Source organism: Paroedura picta, chromosome 3 (genome assembly GCF_049243985.1).
Source record: "Paroedura picta isolate Pp20150507F chromosome 3, Ppicta_v3.0, whole genome shotgun sequence".
NCBI lineage: Eukaryota > Metazoa > Chordata > Lepidosauria > Squamata > Gekkonidae > Paroedura > Paroedura picta.
In genome coordinates, this window is record NC_135371.1 from 129,038,518 (window position 1) to 129,058,585 (window position 20,068).

General features: G+C 48.3%; 1 protein-coding gene across 1 annotated transcript in view; it reads right to left on the bottom strand.

Moving 5' to 3' along the window:
- Window positions 1-20,068, bottom strand: part of SPHK1 (sphingosine kinase 1) — a 69,088-nt gene that overhangs the window by 35,984 nt on the left and 13,036 nt on the right. Inside the window, exon 2 of the mRNA XM_077327694.1 lies at window positions 13,228-13,836. Coding sequence (XP_077183809.1) covers window positions 13,228-13,669 — 442 coding nt within the window. The 5' untranslated portion in view covers window positions 13,670-13,836. The remainder of the gene's footprint in view (window positions 1-13,227; window positions 13,837-20,068) is intronic.

Sequence of the window (20,068 nt, forward strand, 5' to 3'; positions counted from 1 at the left end):
GGGCTGTTTGGGAGGAGTTAGGGCGGGCCCTGTCCGGGATAAAAACTCAGAGAGCCCAATCAGGAGCCGCAAGTGTCCATCCAGGAGCCCTCCATCCAGGGCCAAGCCGCCAATGGGGAGCCGCACGAAGCGCGGCTCCCCATTGGCGGCTTGGCCCGGCCTCGCCTCAGCTGCCAGGGGACTCACCGCACAGAAGGAACAGACCTCCGACTCGGTGAGTCCTCCCGGCGACCGCTCCTCCCCGTTGGGAAAGGAGCAGGGACGCCGCGTCTTCGACATGGCGCCCCTGTTCCTTTCCCGCCCCCTGCCACCCCCAACTAACCCCCCTTGAATCTTCCACGCCGCTTGCCCCACCAAATGCACCTACCCACACACCACCGACTACCCCTTGATCCCCCGAACCCCTCCTGCCCCCGCAGCACCCAGCCACCTCTCAAATCGCCACCCTCCCACCCTTGCCCACCCCCACCCCGACCATCCCTTCCCATGGACCCTCGCCACTACCGTACTCATGTTAACGCCGTCCTCCACTTCCCCACCCCTTTCCTCTGCTTCCCATGCTCGCCCACGCAGCGCGGCCCATGCGGCCTCCCTCATGCCACAGGAATTAACCAGGCATGCGTGGACTTCCGCGCATGCCTGGTTGCCTTGCCCGCCACGCTGACACGGCTCCGCCCCTGACCCAGTCCCCCAGCCTCAGCCATGCCTCACACAACCTGCCTCACCGCCCAGAGGAACGATAAGCTGGCCAGGGGGGCACGCCCCACGTCGCCGCCGCCTGGATGGCTGCCCACCGCCCTTCTCCGAGTGTCCATCCAAGGCCAAGCCACCAATGGGGAGCCGCACGAAGCGCGGCTCCCCATTGGTGGCTTGGCCCGGCCTTGGTGGCTTGGCCCGGCCTTGCCTCAGCCGCCAGGGGACTCACTGCACAGAAGGAACAGACCTCCAACCCGGTGAGTCCTCCCGGAGACTGCTCCTCCCTGTTGGGAAAGGAGCAGGGACACGGTGTCACTGTACCTTTCCTGCCCCCCGCCACCCCTAACTAACCCCCCCCTTGAATCTTCCGCGCCGACGCTGCTTCCCCCCAAATGCACCTACCCACCCACCGACGACTACCCCCTCGAACCCCCGAACCCCTCCTCCGCCTCCGGCACCCCGGCCACCTCTCAAATCGCCACCCTCCCACCCTTTCCCACCCCCACCCCGACGGTCCCTTCTCACGGACCCTCGCCGCTACCGTACTCATGTTAACACCGTCCTCCGCTTCTAAGCCACGTCACTGAAGTGGCGAGGCTGTCCCCAGCCCTAGCACCCATTTTATCCCCGCATAAAATGGGCTTTAGTTCTATTTTTATATATATTCTAAGAAGTAGTTTTAAGTTAAGCTAACCTTGTATGAATTAGCCTCTTGTGGCGCAGGATGGTAAGGCAGCCAACATGCTATCTGAAGCTCTGGCCATGAGGCTGGGAGTTCAATCCCAGCAGCCGGCTCAAGGTTGACTCAGCCTTCCATCCTTCCGAGCTCGGTAAAATGAGTACCCAGCTTGCTGGGGGGTAAACGGTAATGACTGGGGAAGGCACTGGCAAACCACCCCGTATTGAGTCTGCCATAAAAACGCTAGAGGGCGTCACCCCAAGGGTCAGACATGACTCGGTGCTTGCACAGGGGATACCTTTACCTTTACCTTAACCTTGCATGGTGTTTGAAGTTATGAGGTAGTATATTAGCCAAGAATGTGCAACCTACTCAAATGATACAGTTAGCTATTGTTAGGAGATTATTTTAATATCCTATAGGGGAAGTTGTATTGACTATGACCTGCTTACTATAGGGATGAAGAAACTGTTATGGACTCATGTAATTGCTCTACTTTAATTATCTATGCAACAATAATGCGTAGATGCATAATGCTCTGTGGATGTAATCTATCTTAGTGCAGTAATTATACTTTAACAAACAAGTTGAGAATGGAAGCAGAGACTCTCTAATAGTATTTATTTGTGTAGTATGCTCAGAATAAACTTGTAGCATTTCTGAGGTGTACCTCAGCTCAACAGATGCCTATGGCTCTTTTATGTGCCCACCTATACCTGAATTAGGCTTGACTAGAACAGTAGGTTTCATAAAACCACTTCCCACATTCCTTTGGCAGCAGGACAAACCTTTTAAGTGTGAAACATCAACACTCAAGAACATGAAGGACTGTTCTCTTGTTCCTAAACTAACCTCCACTGCTAGAAGAAAATGGCCTCTGCCTTCAAAGACTTCATATAAAGGAGCGTGGCCCGTGCGGGCGCGGCCCAATGCGCGAGCGTGGCCCATGCGGGCACGGACCGATGCGCGGGCGTAACCTGCGGGGGCGCGGCCCGATGAGCGGGCGCAGCACGATGCCCTGCCGGTCCCCAGCCTCAGAAAGGTTGGGGACCACTGTGCTACATCATAGTTCCAAAACAGCACAAGCATGGCACACACACACATTGCCTCCCCTTCTCCCTCTCCAGGAAGATTGAACATTCTTTGTCAATTTCATGAAGGTAAATTGAGCTGTAGTCAGTTTCAGGCAGGGAGGCTATGAATGTTGTTATTTTCATCCAGCAGCCTCCTGCAGCTTTCCCAAAGTACCCCAAAAAAACCCAAAACATGCACTATATGGAGTGGAAGAAACTGACGACACAAGATGCTTGCTGGAAGTGGCACATTTAAAACAAAGCTGCAAGCAGTTACCATTTTTCCCAAGCAGTCTTTTAATTTGCATTGCCCCCAAGAAGGCTGGGGGGGGGGCAGGAGAGCTGCACAGCACATGGAAAAGAGAAGAGCTTGGGCACTTTTCCCACAGAAGGTGGAGGAAGGGGATAGGACCAGCCGGCTGTTCCTCAAAAAAATGTCACGGGAGATGGGACCGGCCACCAGCACCTCCAAAATAAATGTGAATGGCATGACGCAAAACCAATTCTCAGTATTGCCATTCAGAGATGACATGTGCAGAGAGCCAGGCACAAATTCGATGTCAGCTTCCAGCGACAAATACAAAGGAGAATACAGACAATACAGAGAATACAGACAACTGCAGAAAACCCCTGTGTGAAACTGGCAGCTCAGCAAGGTGAAGCAAGGAAGGGCACAGGCACTGAAGAATGGGGCAGGCTCGTCCTAAAAGCACCGCTCCCCATGAATGGTTACGCAAGCGTAATCCCCACTGAGTTCATCAGGAGTCTTGACAATTTTGACGTATAGAGGAGGCGGGGGTCAAAAATTATCTGCTCTGGGTGTCCAGTATGCTAAGTACACTACTGGAACTGTGAACCTGATGCAAGCCAGGTAAATGAATTCAAAATTTGGGGTGGGGGGGGAGAACCAGGGAGTCTGCTCAAACACAGCAAAAGAGGCAACCAGTAAGGGGTGAGACACATACACCAGAAATTATCTTCACGTTATAATGCAATGGATGGCAAATGTACTTTAATGGGGGTAGCACAGTTCATGCATGAGGAAAAAGCAATGCCCCAGAATCCAACCCTATGAAAAGTCAAACCTCAACATGAATAGACAGAAACGTGACAAGGAAAAAATGAAATATGCAAGTGTGAACCAATTGTACCAGTAGCATGATCATTGAAAACACCATGACATTCATGAAAATCAGAAAGGCAACTGCAGCCTGGAAAATGCCAATGACATATTTCTTCACCACACATAGGAATGGGGAAACTTCCTGTACTGACTTCCTAGTACGTCACATAGCTCTTAAAGATACAATAACCTCCTCAGAAGGACGGTAATGACTGGGGAAGGCACTGGCAAACCACCCTGTATTGAGTCTGCCATGAAAACGCTAGAGGGCGTCACCCCAAGGGTCAGACATGACCCGGTGCTTGCACAGGGGATACCTTTACCTTTAACCTCCTCAGAAGAGTTAGCAACTCTAACCCTGTCCAGCTCTGAAGCATGTTTGGCTGTGGAAGAGCCTGCTGGTGATGTACATTGTTGGCAATAAGTTCTGATAACTGTGGTTCTGTCTATCCCACATGAAAAAGGAATGGTAATGTTTTTTAGTAGTTGAGGCTACCTCCCTCAATGCACCTTAGTGGCTCTGGCGAAAGAAGCCTTCCCCCATATAAAAGGATGCTGGAAGGGACAGAGAAAAGCAGAGAGCTACTGCTTTGAGTAGGGTTGGAGCACCCGGGGAGGTGCCCCCCCACATATGGGGTAGTAGATCAACTGCCTGATAGAACCTGCTCTTTGCCTGTGTTCTTCCTGCAGATCTGTAAATACTGAAGACAATCGAAAAGAGTCTCCAACGCTCTGTTCTGTAAAGGGAATCAATCAGGGAAAGTGCTAGAACTTCTCGCCACTGTTAGTAAGTAGGGTGTGTGTAAGGTGTAAGGTGTAACTGTATAAATGCAGGGACACTTACCATTTTGTATCATTGAATGGCTTTAAGAGAATTTCATGCCTTTTAGTGCAAATTAAAAAGGACAGCAAAGAAGCTGCTTGTAATACGATGCATTTAATGAAAAGTATGCTATATATCAGTTATTGTTAACAAAGTTCCATTTCCAGAGACAATCACTGTTTAAAAAAGAAGTGGATGTGGTATGAAAGGAAGTAAAAGAGACAGCAGCAGGGCGAGTGGCCTCAGCTGACTAGATGCATTGCCCCAGTTTGAATCTCACCTCTGCAATAAACTCTCTGTACATATGTGGAGCACTCCAAAACATGGAACGTTCTATACCAGGCTTTCTGAACCATGGTGTCATGAAACCCTGGGGTTTCCTAATGGCCCTGGAAGGGTTTCCCATATGGGTGGGAGTTAAATAACTTTATATACATTTTAATGTGTTCTTATCAGGTAACATAACCATATATGGTTGTGTCGACCCGCCTCCCTTCCCAAAACAGCCAGTGATGGGCCTGGAAGGGATGGGAAGGGGTGGGGCCCCAGTTGGGCATTTACACAGCTATTTCCCAACCATATTCTTGGGTTTTTTGAAGGCTGAAGAATGTTTCAGGGCTTCCTCAATGATAAAAAAGTTGAAAAAAGCTGTTCTGTATAAAAACTAGTACGTTATTATATCAGAACTAGCTTCAAAGCCCGTTCCTAAGAATGGGCCTTGAAAGGGTCCCCTCCCCTGGCCAGGCAACTGAAAGTGGCCTTGGGCGGCAGCTCGCAGCCAGATCAAGTGGGGCGGGCGGGGAGTCATCTCCTTAGCAGTCCTTAAGGAGCAGTCAGCAGGCCAGGAGGCTCTCATCAGCAGGCCCAGCCTAGCAGGCCAAGAGGCCCTCATTAGGAGGCCCTCCACCAGGAGCCTTTGCCCAAGGCCTCTCCCCTTACCTGCTCCTGGCTCCAGGCACTGAGGTGTCTGAGAGCAAAGGGGCTAGAGTCCAGGGACGGAGGGTGGGAGCTGCTGTCGCAGGGCTAATCAGGGCAAAGCTGGCTGCACCCTGATTGGCCCTATTCCAACTTGGACAGCCGGACACGTCCGAACCCCTAGGCTGTTTCATAAATATATAGAGGAACCACAATGGATAAGGATGTTTGCATAGCAAGATATAGGTACTTTCAAAAGTTTCAGGGCAAGCAGGCATCACTTAGGTGAAGTTTTCTCCTGTTAAAAGCAGTGAGGAGGGAGAAGTTCAAACTGTTGAACTTCTGTTGGCAAAACAGCTGAGCTGTGATCCCACAGTTATGTCTACATTTTCCTGTTCAGTGCTGAAAACAAAATATAGAGTTCACTTAGATCCTGCTGAAAAGTAGCATGAAGATTTTCTACCCATGATGTACAACTTTCTTGCCTCCCCCTCTTGCGCCAGTCTAAAAAACACCCCCAGCGCCACTCCTGAAAGACATGGGAGCTCTGGGAACAGCATGAGCCAGAGGTCTGCAGGGGGAGGGGAAATGAGCAAAAACCACCCACACCACCCTTTTCACCATGGAACATTAGGTGGGAATCACCATGGAGCATTGCAGCCAAACATGTTCAGCGATGACACCAGTTTTTCATAGGCACATATTTGTACCATAAGAAAGCTGGGATCCTAAGGTGACCATATTAGAACTCCTATCAAACTACTGTGCAGAGGAGCAATTCCAGGAGAGGCACATCTTGTGATATCACAGCATTGCAGGAGTCTGAAAAGCTGCACCTTATCTTCAATGTATTGAAAGGACAGCTACCCCTGCAGTAAAGCAGAAGTGGATGTACTGCCTCCTGCTCCCCCTACCCCCTGCTCCTGCTGTAGTGTTTCCAGAACTTAAAGCAAGCAAATGAAAACTCACAGTAGAATTATTTTTCATTTTCACCTTATACATTTCTATAATTATGATTTTGTATGTGTATATATCTTCCACCCGAGGATACTGCTAACTGGGCAATATCAACTACCTCCCCCAATCCCAACAACTACATTTAACTCTTCTGTTTTAGTGGGGAACAGATCCATTTGTGGGTTTCCTCATTCCTTATCCATTTTGGCCCTGGAGTCCCTTTCAGGTGAGCAGACCCTGACCATAGAATTATGCAGTGCCGCAGTGAGACCAGTGAGAGAGTGAACTCAGATTCCCTTTCACAAATATCATTTAAAGCCCACGGCAGTCACCCACATTGCTCTTGTGCCCCTGAGCTCTGGAGTGATAGTGAGCCTTAGCATGGGGCTTCCGAGGCAAGTGAGAAGTGGTCAGTCACTGTCTTCCTCTGCAGAGTCTTCCTTGGTGGTTTCTGTGGCAGAGCAGGTGTGCTCTGGCTTGCAGATCGTGTTCCAGCTGCCACTCCAAGGTGTTCCCAACTCCTAGACAGTCTCTCCCTCTCCCTCTCCCTCATGTTAAAATGCAGGACAAGTTACATATTTATACAGAGTTTCCCTTACCTGATGATTGCCCCTACAGACCTGAGATAACAGGCCTGTCTGTTATGATGGACACAGCACTAAAGAGGCCTTCCGTACTTCCAGGAGTTTTTATATTTGTTTTGCCAACCACTAGGTCAGCCCAGGTCCAAGAAGTGTTTCCTGGCAGTCTCCAGGAATCTCCTACCTGGAGTTTCTCTAGAATTTAAAACCACAACATTTCTATTTCCTGCTTGGACACGGGGGAGCTGGACCATCCCATTGTCTTTAGCTAAACCCATGTGCATTTGTATGAAGGTGAGCTGAGGTACCTCTGGAGAGAAATCGCCCCTCCCTGGTCTCTTACTCAATTCAAATGTCTACAGAAAAATGCATTTTTTCACAGTCTAGCCTGCTTAGCTTCCGAGATCTGACAAGACTGGACTATACCATTCCACATCCCATGTATTTTTAATATATGAGAAATATTTACTCCATCTAACACAAGGTCCATTTTGAAATATGTATAACTGCAGTCATGTTGACATATGTTTACGTACAGTTGGTATGCAAATATGTGGAGTGACTGATCATCATTCAAGTACTCATCAACAAAAAGAATCAACAGAAAGCCTTACTTAGAGCTACATCCCCCTTTGTTTTAAGCTGGGTCCCATATAGACCATATAAAAGCATGCAAGATAGTGAATGGAAGATGAGAGAACTGGGGAGAAAGAGGGGGAAATGATGATATTTTAATTCCTCCCAATTCCCCACCCTACAAAAAATGAATGAATAGTGTGCAGGGCCAAGCTCAGGCTTTTGATCAGCCTTTCTGGGGAGTTATTTATAAAGAGCCAATCATCTAGCTAAGGGCGCATTGTACAACCTCTGAACCTCAGATGAGCTAAAATCTTTGCAACACACCTGGTAAATACCTTAGGTGTCATTGCAAGCCCAAATGGAAGCACCGAGTGCTCATAGTGGCCCCTGAATAGTTCAACCTCAATTTACTTCCATATTTCATTATACAAGGACAGAAGGAAGAATGCATCCTCTAAATTTAAATATTAAATTAAAGTTAATATTAAATTAAAACTAAATATTGTGGGCCATAAGGGACATCACCTCCTGTTTGGATAACCTCCTGAACTTTGGATCATTCAAATGCTTTAGGGATATTAGGTCTCAAATGGACCTCTTTGCATCTACCTTTCTTGTCAATGGTGAAATATCTAGAAAAGAAGGCTAGGGGTAAGCTTTGTAATTGCTCCCTTAGTTACTAGAAAGGCAATCTCCTACACTAGGAAAGGGGAAGGGTTATAGGGTTGGGGCAGAGGTATTCAAGTGAAGGCTGTGATTTGAAATCCCAAAAAACTACCTTTGTTTATTATGAATACCACCCATTCATCAACTGTAACTTTGCACCAGTTATAAAAAAAAGAACACTTGGGTAACCTATCTGATAAATTCAGACAGATGGGGCACTTCTAGAATGCTGATCCCTAGGGAAGTGGGAGGAGTTTCTTTCCTGTAGCCTCCCCTGTCTTTTGGGCTGGGACTGTGGAGTATAAGGAGGCCTGAAGCACTGATAGAGGAGAAGATGGGCCTGGTATCTGTAGTCCTGTGCATGGTAGGACCTTGACTGGGGGTACCTTTGGATATGCTAAGGAAGTACCTTTGTTCAAAAAGTGTTAATGAAGTATAAGTAATGCCCAAGGACTTGGCTGTCAATCCAACCCAACATCAGTTTAGTCACTGAATAGGTTTCAACTTTCAAATGGAAGATCCTATGTTTTGCCTCTTATTGAGCAGAAGGGCTGAGGAACATAACCATGAATATCTCCATATGACAATGCCAGAGGCCATTGATCTGCTATTACAATCTTCTTCATGCCTTGCTGCTGTTTTCCTAATTTTTATCCCTCTGCAATAAGGACTTTAGCCACATTCTGTTTATCTACAGGCAGTAACTCGAGGAACTGTGTCAACTTTTCTTATAGTAGCAGCCAGTGATCACTGTGAAATTAGCCACCCTTAGTCCCATAGCCCTGGAGGAGTAGATCTTTCTTCCCAGCAGATCATCTTCTGCATTCATTATCAAGGGGCTTCCAGCTCTGCCCTCTGGCTGGCAAGACCTCTTGGACTATGGAGTTTGCTTCAGGGTGACAAAACAAATAGTTGCAGCCTCCTTCCTGATAGTATAGATTTTCCAGCTTCTTTGACAATGCTCGTGCCAAGGCAGGCTTAGCTCAGATGGCCAAAACTATGTTCTGAATCCCTTGCAACACTGGGAGTGCCACAGGGCCCAAGTCAGGGCTGTACAGGGCCTTCATTACAGGATCAGATGGTTGCAGCTCTGAGGCATTAAACTCAGGGCTTTCACCATTGGGATCAACTGCTCAGAATACATCTTCAGATCCTTTGTTCAAGTGGAAGATATCTCTTCTGGGGATGGCACTGAAGTGTTCTCCAAGCCCGTTTCCAAGATTTGGTACCAGTGTGTCCTTGGAACTGGAACTATGATCAGAGTAGCACTGCTGATGGTGTTCTCATCTCGGTCTTGTGGAAGACTTAACTGGCTGCTATTGGTATACAGCCTATGGAATTGGTATACAGCTATTGGTATACAGCCATTGTGCCACTGCAGTGGGATCATGAATAGAAACAGGCCCCGTAGATTTTGTTGAGATGGCCATTTGTTTGGCAATTGTGGGCCTGGTTGCTCTTTGTCTTGTGATGCAGGTGGGTCCATGGGAGGTACCTCAAAAACCTCATCTTCTGAGGAATCTGGGGACCTTGATGCCCTTCTCAATGGCAAGGAGTTTTTCAGATGCGAAAATGAGTTGACATCAAGCCCTAATGTGGCACCAGGGGGACTTTGACTTAAAGATCGTCTGTGCCAATGCTTTGCTCTGAGGGGAGACTGGTCATCATTGGAGGGTTAATGACCTCAAGCAGTTGAGCTACAATTCCATGGTGAAAGAGATTATCAGTATCGAGGCAATCTTGAATGGTATCAACTCAACAGCAATCGAGCCAGACTGCAATGTGTTTGGTTCTCCTTTTAGCCTTTTCTGCAGGTGGTTCTGACACCAATCTCAGGATAGAAATTTGAGTTTGCAGTTCTGATAATGAGGATGTTAATGCCAAAGTCACCAAATGAGCCCTTGAACCCTTTTCTTTTGGGGCCTGTTTTTCCCCATGGGATCCTGGGCACCCAGAGCTTTTCCCCAAAACTGTGGCCACTGCTCTAGAGCCTGAAACTTCCTTAGAAAAGCTTGGAGGCTCTTCTCCACAGCTGGCCTGCAATCACACAGTCCTCATGTGGAACTGCATAGAAGCCATGACAATGAATGGTCAGATATAAGAAAATCTCCTCTGTGCTTGGTGTGCTTGGCGTGTGTAGTGGGAGTGAGGATTGGTTACTGCAACCCAAGTGAATGGCACACTGGAAATAAGAGCAGAATTTGCCACACATGGCTGGGGTGTTCTTAACAGAAGCAGCCCTGTTCATTGACAGCATGGGGTGAATAGCTGGACCGACAGTCTGCAGAATGGGGTGATGTCTCAATAGGCAATATGAAGTTTGCAGAAGTTGTACTGGCTTTTGCATGTGGGGGGAAGAATCAGGTGTGTCACCTCCCAGCTCCAAACCTGTTTGACAAGGCAAGCCTGTGTACCTGTGTACCAAGTTGTCTTTAAGCAGATTACAGGTGACTCTCCCAAGGTTTATTGTGCAATAATAAACCCTGAGCCCCCGGGGAGGGCGGTATATAAATCAAATAAATAAATAAATAAAATAAATATCCAGTGACACAAGTGTTCCTAGCTCTGACCATTATTCCTATTGGCAAAGCCATTTCCATGCAGCTCCCTGGAGAAATGCTTTGCAAGTCTTACACTACATCAAGAGATTCAAAGAGTTTAGACTCCCATTGCCCTGACCCACTGTGCTGAAGTGGTTAATGTGTTGAATAGGACTGGTGGGAACAGAGTTCAAATTCTTCCCAGGCATTAAGCCCACTCCACAGCCTTGAGCCAGTCACTTTCTACCTCATCCACTTCAAAGTTGTTGCGAGGAGAAAATAGAGTTGGGGGAAACCATGTGCACTGCTGTGAGCTCCTTGGAGAAAGGGCGGGATAAACATATGTTAGGCCATAAACACAAGAGAGACCACCAGCATCTATGAGGTTGCCCTGGCCTGGATAGCCCAGGCAAGCCTGATCTCATCAGATCTCAGAATCTAAACACGGTCAGCCCTGGTCAAGATTGGGCAACCACCAAAGAATGCGAGAGTTGCTATGCAGGAGCGAGCAATGGCATAACACCCCTGATAGTGTGTTGCTTGGAAAGCCCTAAGGCAGGGGTGGGCAAACTGTGGCCCTCCACAGCGAATGCTGGCAGGGGCTCATGGGAATTGTAGTCCATGGACATCTGGAGGGCCACAGTTGCTCACCCCTGCCCTAAGGGGTCACCATCAGTCAGCTGTGACTTGATAGAGCTTTACACACACACATCTATCTAGTTGGTTCATATTTTCTATTAGGAAGATTAAAATCCTTATGTTCCTTCTTTTTTAATTTTGGGTTTTAACTTGGACTCCAGATTCGACTGCCTTTTCTTCGCAAGGCCTAGAAAAACAACTTTAAAATCAAAGCAGTTGAAGATTTCTTTTTGTCACTTATCAGATGATTGCATTATCCTGACTGACAACTATTCAAAATGGTATAACTGGTTTATTCCATACAATGATTTGCAGATTCAGCCTGGTTTTGAATTGCAGGAAGCCTCATGTAGGAAGAAATATGAAATACCATGAACAGTTTGACATTTTCTTTAAAGACATGGCTGGCTGTTGTTGGAACAAAAATGCTGAATTAGATGGACCTTGAGCTGTTCCAACAAGCATTATTTGTGCATGTTTGTGTGTGTAAAGTGCTGTCAAGTTGCAGTCGACTTATAGTGACCCCAAAGGGTTTTCAAGGCAAATAACTATGCAGGGGTGGTTTGTCTGCTATGTCTTCCTTGATGGCCTCTCATCCAAGTACAGACTCAGCTTAGCTTCCAAAAATTGGCCATCCTATACTGTTCCACATCCCCAAGCATTACTAGCCTGGCTGCTCTTTAAACAACCTTTGTCTTTGCATCATCTACGGGAAATGTGATCTGTAGCCCAATCTTGTCAGATCTCAGAAGCCAAGCAGGGCTGGCAGTGGCTAATACCTGAATGGGAAACCACCAAGGAAGCTCAGGACCACAACGTAGATGCAGGTGACGGCAAATACACCTGAACATCTCTTGCCTTGAAAACCCTACAGGGTCATCCTAAACTGGGCAACTTGATGACACTTTCCACCACCAAAACTGGATTAATTGCCCTGACTTCTCTTCAAGAAGTGCCTTGTGGGCTGCAGTCCAACAGTTCAGCATGGTTTATTAAGCCAGAAGGTGTCACAGCTACCTTTGTCACTTCTTTAAATCATGATAGCTCGTTATTCCATTTCAGCATGTATAGAGTACCATTCTGGAAAAATCCTATAGACCTCTTTGAGAGACTCAAGGTTGTCACATATGACAAACCAAACTTTAAAAGTTGTATATCTTTTACATCCTGCCTTCCTCCTTAATGGGGACCCAAACCAGTTTATATTATTGTCTTCTCCTTCATTCCTACACTGCAGTGTTTTCCATGTGGGGCAGGAGCTCATGGTAACTGGAGTCCATGGACATCCTGAGAGCCACAGTTTGGCCATCCCTGACCCAGGCCATCTTCAACGAAAACATAAGAACACATGTGTCCCTCCTGCAACTCCTTACCCATCCCTGTAGAAGTTTAAATAACTGGTGCATCTTTTTTAAAGCCCTTTCATGGGAAACTTTTAATCCATACAGGCCGCGGGCCTCAAGATCCTCCACTGAATGCCCACGAAAGCCAGACTGGGGCTGCAGGCAGCTGGGGAGTCCATTCCCTCGCTCCGTAAAGAGGCAGCTAAGCATACAGAGGCTATAGCTCTGGAGAAAGCAGCAGCAGGAGTGTCCTAGCGCGCGCCTTCGGGAGAGACACGGCAAGGAGCCTGCGACTCGGGCGGCGCCACGGTCCCTCTCTCTCCTCTCCCCCGCGAGGCAAACGGGGAGCGAAATGACCGGGAAAGGTCGTGGCCATTTCCACGGAGTTACACCGGGCAGGGCGGTTTGGCCGCGCACCCTACGGGACCGCGCTGTTCACTGCACCGCCAGGGGGGCGAGGGAAGGGGGGGCAGCAGCTCGTCGACTCCGAGGTCAGCTCCAGACTCTCGCGGCGGCGGCGGCGGCGGCGGCGGCGGCAGTGACCCCCCCCCCCCGGCCCTTCACGGAAGCCCTCCCCCCCCCGGCCGGAGGCGTCTGTCGCTCGCTCGCTTACCTTCCAGTTTCGGGAAGCGCGGGGCGGAGAGCTCGGTGATCTTGCTCGCCCAAGTGTCGGCGACGGCGCGGTTCTCCTCAGCTTCCTGGGACGGCAAGACGCGGAAGGTCCAGGCCACCCTGTGGCGGGACGCGACGGAGTCCCACCAGCCCTTCTTGAGGGGGTAGCAGAAGAGGGTGAAGTAGGCGGCCACCTTGCGCTGGAACGCGTAGCAGCCGATGCAGTCCGAGAGCATCAGCCGGGTGGCCGCGCTGCCGGGGGCCGAGTCCCGCCGGCGCAGCAGCAGCTCGGCGTCGCTGGACAGGCTCAGCGCGTAGTCGACCTTCAGAGCCGGCGCCAGCGTGAAGACCCCCGAGAGCACAACTTCGGCCGAGGAGGAGGAGGAGGCGGCGGCGGCGGCGGCGCGCTGAGAGCCTTCCCCGGGGCCCGAGCCGTCCTCCATCGCCGCAGCCTCATCGAGCGGACGAGCGGCCGCCTCCCGCCCAGCGCTGCCAGCCCGAGAAGGGAGCCAAGCGCGGCTCGTGCGGCGGGCTCGCTTTTAACTCGCCGCCGCCGCGGACCGGGACTGTCGGCCGGCGCTCTGCTCTCTGTCGCCACCACGCGGCAGCCCTGCGGAACAACAGCAGCGACGGTTGGATTCAGAAAGCACGCGGGCGGGGGCGGGGGGGGGGCGTGCGCGCAGTTCGCTCGCTCTCGGGACCGAGGAAGCGCCTGAGCCGCCCAGCGCACGATTGCTCAGAAGTAACACTAGTCAGCGATCTCGGGGATTACACCGGAGATTCCCGCAAAGATAATACGTCGGCACCCGTGTGCCGTGGGCGGAGCCGTCTTAAATCCCCGCTTGCATTAGACGTGCGGGAGCCCTTTTTCCTTTGGGTCGCCCGATGCTCAGCCTTTCTCGGAGGCGACAGGCTCAGCCGCAAGAGTTATGATCAGGACCTGTCGAAACCGTTCTTCTTGCTGGGAACAGAAATCCCAACCAGTCGGCACAGTCTATTGACAGTTTCCCGGTAGAAAGACGTGTGAGTCGACTGGCGCCTTTAAGGCCAACAAAGTTTTGTTCAAGGGATAAGCTTTCATATGAAGAAGCATGCATGGGCAGGAAAGCTTACACCTTGAATACAATTTCACTGGGTTTAAAGGGGCCAAAGGACTCAAACTTCCCTCTGCTGCTTCAGACCAGCAGAGCTACCCACCTGAATCCGGTTTCCTGGTATGCTCACTTATTATTTATTAATTATTAATTGGACTTGTATACTGCCACTCCCAGCAAGCTGGCTCACGGTGGCTCATAAAAGAAAAGACAATGTACAGCAAGTCACATCTAAAAAATAACCTAAAACAATCCCCAATAATCTTCAAAACAATCCTCACTATCATAAAAGGCAGTATACTCTGTATACTAATAAACCTCTGCTCATATATTGGACCATCGGGCCGGTGCTAATGGTAATATTGACAGGCAGTACAAATAAATGACACAGGATCCCTAATGCTGCCTAATATTACTCATAGGGACCGAAAGGGGGGAGGGGGACCAGATTGTATACCCCGGGATTACCACCCAGCCCTAAGAGCTCTGTTTTTCAGGCCCTGCGGAACTCAAGGAGTCCTGAGAGTGCCCACAGCTCATTCAGGAGCTCATTCCACCAGGTAGGGGCCAGGACAAAAAAGGCCCTAGCCCTGGTCGAGGCCAGGCGTGCATCCCGGGAGCCCGGGACTTCCAGCAAATTCATACCTGCAGAGCAAAGTGCCCTGCAGGGGGATATAAGGAGGTAGGTGGTCCCGTAGATAAGCAGGGCCCAAGCCGCATCAAGCCTTAAAGGTCAAAACTAATACCTTTAACCTGATCCTGAAGCGAACTGGCAGCCGATGGTGATGCTTCAGCAAAGGCTGAACATGGACCTCCAGGGTGACCTGGTCAGGACCCACTCAGCTGCATTCTGCACTAGTTCGAATTTCCAGGTCAGAGACAAGGGAAGGCCCACATAGAGCAAGTTACAGAAGTCTAATCTGGCAGTGACCGTTGCATGGATCACAGTGGCCAAGTGTTCTGGGAATAGGTAAGGCACTAGTAGCCGGGCCCGGCGTAGATGGAAAAACGCTGTCCAAGCTACCTTAATGACCTGAGCCTCCATAGAAAGGGAGGCATCAAAAGTCACTCCCAAATTCCTGTCTTGCAGTACAGATGTCAGTTGCACCCCATCCAGGCAGGAAGATGCACTTCCTGCTCCTGTCCCCTTCAACCCAGCCACAGGACCTCCATTTTAGAGGGGTTGAGTTGCATACGACTCTTCCTGATCCATCCAGCTACCGCTTCCAAACAAACTTGCTAAATGTTGCCCCAGGGACAGTTCCTGGACTGGCCGATGACTTGCTCTGTCCTTGGTAGTCAAGTGAACTGTTTCACATGAGTGTAAGTGCCTGTGTTTATTATAGTTCTCATGCAATATGAATATTGGGGGGACGGGGTAGTCCTGTGCCACATTTAAACTGTTTTTTTAATCCAACACAAACCTGTCATGGCTGAGAGCCTGCTTCCTGAGCCAGTTTGGTGTAGGTGAGCCAGTTTGGTGTAGTGGTTAGGAGTGCGGACTTCTGATCTGGCATGCCGGGTTCGATTCTGCGCTCCCCCACATGCAACCAGCTGGGTGGCTCGCCACGGCACTGATAAAACTGTGCAGTGATATCAGGGCTCTCTCAGCCTCACCCACTCCACAGAGTGTCTGTTGTGGGGAGAGGAATGGGAAGGCGACTGTAAGCTGCTTTGAGCCTCTTTCGGGTAGGGAAAAGCGGCATATAAGAACCAACTCTTCTTCTTCTTCTTCCTCTGATGTGAGGCCACCGAAACTTAGTCTGGAAGGAAAATGTTCAAGACACCACTAGATTCCAGTTTGATTCTGTTGCAAAGGGCCAAACTGCCCTTCCACTCATGCATTAGTCCTAAAGAGACTTCTTAGCAAAATTGTAGCCATGGAGGTACTGGTCTGGTATTCATGCCTAAGATCAAGATATCTTTTAACCTTGGCAAGCTTCTTGTGCCAAGTCAACAGCTCTGTGATGTGCTGAAATCCTGGATAAAAAGTTCACTGAATATTAATCCAGGTTTCTTTCTCAGTCTATCCTTGGAGTCAAAGCAGACATATCTTTATCTGTGTTTGTCCTCAGAGTAACCTCAGGTAAATGGCTCAGCGACATTAATCAAGGACTGGCAGCCTGAATACACTTTGGCTGCAATCCTTCCCAGGGAGTAAGTCCTATTTAATTGTATGAGACTTTCTTCAGAGTAACGCATCTTAGTGTTGGAGGTTCTGTGGTTGGGGAAGAAAGGACAAGAAAAGAAGCATGCCTCCCCTGCCTGGACAGAGCGCAACTAACATCTTCACACTCTGTAAGGAACTTGGGGATGCTCTCAATGCCTCCCTTACTATGGAGGCCCAAATCACAAAATATAATTTGCCAGGCCTTTTATCATCCATGCCTGGTGAAGCTACTAATGCCCTATCTGGCCCTGGAAGATCTAGCCACAGTGAGCCATATGCTGGCTACCTCTAGGTTAGATTACTGTAACTTGCTCTATGGGGACCTACCCTTGGCTATGATCCGGAGATTGCAGCTGGTACAAAATGCGGTGGTGTGGATCCTGACACAGGCCCCAGAGAGGGCCTATGTTTGATGTGACCTCTGTCAGCTGCATGAGTTGCCAATGGAGTTTAAGGTGTTGGTATCCACCTTTAAGGCCTTAAATGGTCTGGCCTTGTGTACCTGTCGACTGCACATCCTGTTATGCCCCCTCGAAAACATTATGATCTGTGAATGCAAACTTGCTGAAGATCCCTGGCCCCAGAGAAATCTGACCAGAGCTAGGGCCTTTTCGGCTCTCAATTCTACCCAGTGGAATGAGTTACAAACAGAGATCCGGGCCTTGATGGAACTAGTAAAATTCAGCAGAGCCTGTAAAATGGTACTCTTCCACCAGGCCAAGGTTGAGGCCAGGATAAATAAAGAATAACTATGGGCCTTTCTCCGTCTCTCCCATCTCAATGTCCTTCTCTGCTTATACCTGCACTAGAAAGCCTTGAATAGTCTTGGAACAACCATAAACAGAAAGGCCAGTGGAGCTATGATGGAAGGAAATGTTGATATATTAATTTTAAACTGTTAAACTTTTAAAGATATTTTATTGTTGATGTTTTATCATTGATACTAGGGACGAAGCCCATGGCATTCAGGATTACAACGAATGCTAGATTGGAGGGGGGGGGGGAACTCTGCAGATGGCCTCTCTCTCCCCCCAGGACCTGAAAAGGCTGCAGACTGAAGGCCCCCAGACAGGGAACTCACCGGAAGGGGCAGCTCTCATGCAGCAGGGATCTGTAGCCACTGAGTCTCGGAGAGAAGTGGAAGGAGGAGGGGGTGGTCAGGGGTTGGGGGCAGAAGGCTATTGAATAGCCACTGGACAGACAGGCAAGGCCAGTTGGAGGAGGAGGCACTCAGGGGCATGACAGCTGCCCTGAGTGGGTGTTAAGCACTGAGTGGCACTTAAGCCATGAGACTAGCTCCTCCTAGGAAATATTAAGTGGAATAGATATTGTAAGCTGCCCTGAGCCTTCTTGTGGGGAGGGTGGCTATAAATTAAAGTATTGTAATACTAATCTTTCACAGAGTGTCATTGTCTGTCAGAACTCCTCCCTTCCTCATATTAAAAAGGTTTAGATATTTCTGATATAGTAATTGCTGCTGTAGATAATGTACAATTTTTACTAAACAGCAGATAAGGTTGTTATTTTTATTTTAGTTTTGCTTCTATTCTACGCAAAGGATTTCGAGCTGATCAAGTCAGACTTCCTCCCTTTCCAGTAAACGTATATTTAGCATATTTGTATCCCACCTTTCCACCAACCTAGGTTTCCCAGACCCTAGTCTAATCATTAAACCACACAGACCTGACATGCAACAATCCATAGATGCAGCTTTTAAAATATCATGAAGTGTTGTTCCCCATGTTGTTAAAGTTACAGGAACTCATAGGAAGGTCAGCAAATTCACAGATCTAGCAAAGAAAACAGGGGAAGCTCTTCCCACCACTCATCTCTATAACAAGTCAAAAACTGTAACAGCTGATTAAGAGCAGCCCAACAGGTAGAAATTTAATTGTCAGCAGAAAGAACATTAGTGCTCCGAAGATGGAAGTAAATGACGCTGTAAACAACCCATTTGCATCCCTTGACTCTGGAAATGAGCTTATATGGGTGTTTAATATTAATATTTAATTAGATGCATTTAATTGCCTGTATTAACAGCTGTTTGCATTTTAACTGTTACCTCCATCTTGACCATGTCATTTATTTTACTTTGTTTATTGGTTTCAGGATGTGTAGACTGATGTGAAATGACTCTGAGTTGTTTATTTCTTAACACATGCACTCAAAGCCAGGCCATTTAAAGTAACATCCTAAGCAGATAAATGCTTCTACAATGGATTTAGAAGAGTGTAGCTCTATTTCAGATGGCAATGTTTGCAACAGATCTCATCATCTTCCATCATGAAATAAGGCCCTATGCTGAACCATGTTATGAAGCCTTCACCTATATACTATACTAGCTTATCCTGTGCCAAATGACTGTTCACAGACCCAAAGACATTAATCCTTTATCTGTGCTGCTTATCTTACGCCTGAAATGTGTGACAATGATCAGGAATAAGACTGATCTGCCTTTGTTGTTGGGCAAGCTAACAGCTGGTTACATTTTCCCCATACCTTCACACTAGAAACATGGTTATTTCACACCTTATCCTAAACAGTGGGGAAGCTTATTGGATCCTGGTACTTGGGAATGTGCATGACACAGAAATGCTCTCAGATAAGTTATATAACATTGACGTTGTTCTATAGCAGGCTTTCTCAACCAGGATTTCGTGAAATCCTAGGTTTTCATGAAGGCCCTGGAAGGGTTTCCCGAATGGGTGTGAATTAATTATTTTAAAATTTGTTAAAACATTTATTGAATGATATGACCATGGTAAACGGTAATGACTGGGGAAGGCACTGGCAAACCACCCCATATTGAGTCTGCCATGAAAACGCTAGAGGGCGTCAGTCCAAGGGTCAGACATGACCCGGTGCTTGCACAGGGGATACTTTTACCTTTACCTTATGACCATGGATGTCAACTCCTCCAATGGTCAATGATGGAGGGGATGGGAAGGGGAGGAGTGCTGGGTGAGCATTTACTCAGCTATGCTTCCCAACCATATCCTGCCTGAATGCGCCACTTCTGGGGTTTCTTGAAGCCTGAAGAAAGTTCCAGGGGTTTCTCAACAGTAAAAAGCTTGAGAAGGGTGGTTCTAAAGTTTCAATAGTATAATGGTTGATCTAGCATTGTAGGGTATCAATTAACAGTAAAGAGAAATAAAATCCGCCATCTAAGGAAAAAAGTCAAAAGGTAGAACATACCATTTTCTTTTTCTTTGACTGATTAAATATGCAGCTTTGAGTGGCTTGTGTGACATGCTGGCATCTCCAATAAAGGGATAAGGCTGATTTCTCAAATAAAGTATTACATCCTAATTTATGAAAACATTCAATCTTCAGAATGCAGCTGCAGAGCAAAGGAACAAAGGAAGTAAGAAAACAGGATTGCACCCAACTGTAACAACAACTTGTTTATCAAGTATCTTCCATGCAATCCCACAAAGGGACTACACATAAGCATGTCTGCCACTGGAAACATTTTACAGCTAAAATTCTCTAGTGGGCACTGTGCACTAGAGCCAGAACATGTTCCTGCCCAGGGGCCACATGATCCCACACAGTAGCACTCCCACCCTCATTACCTC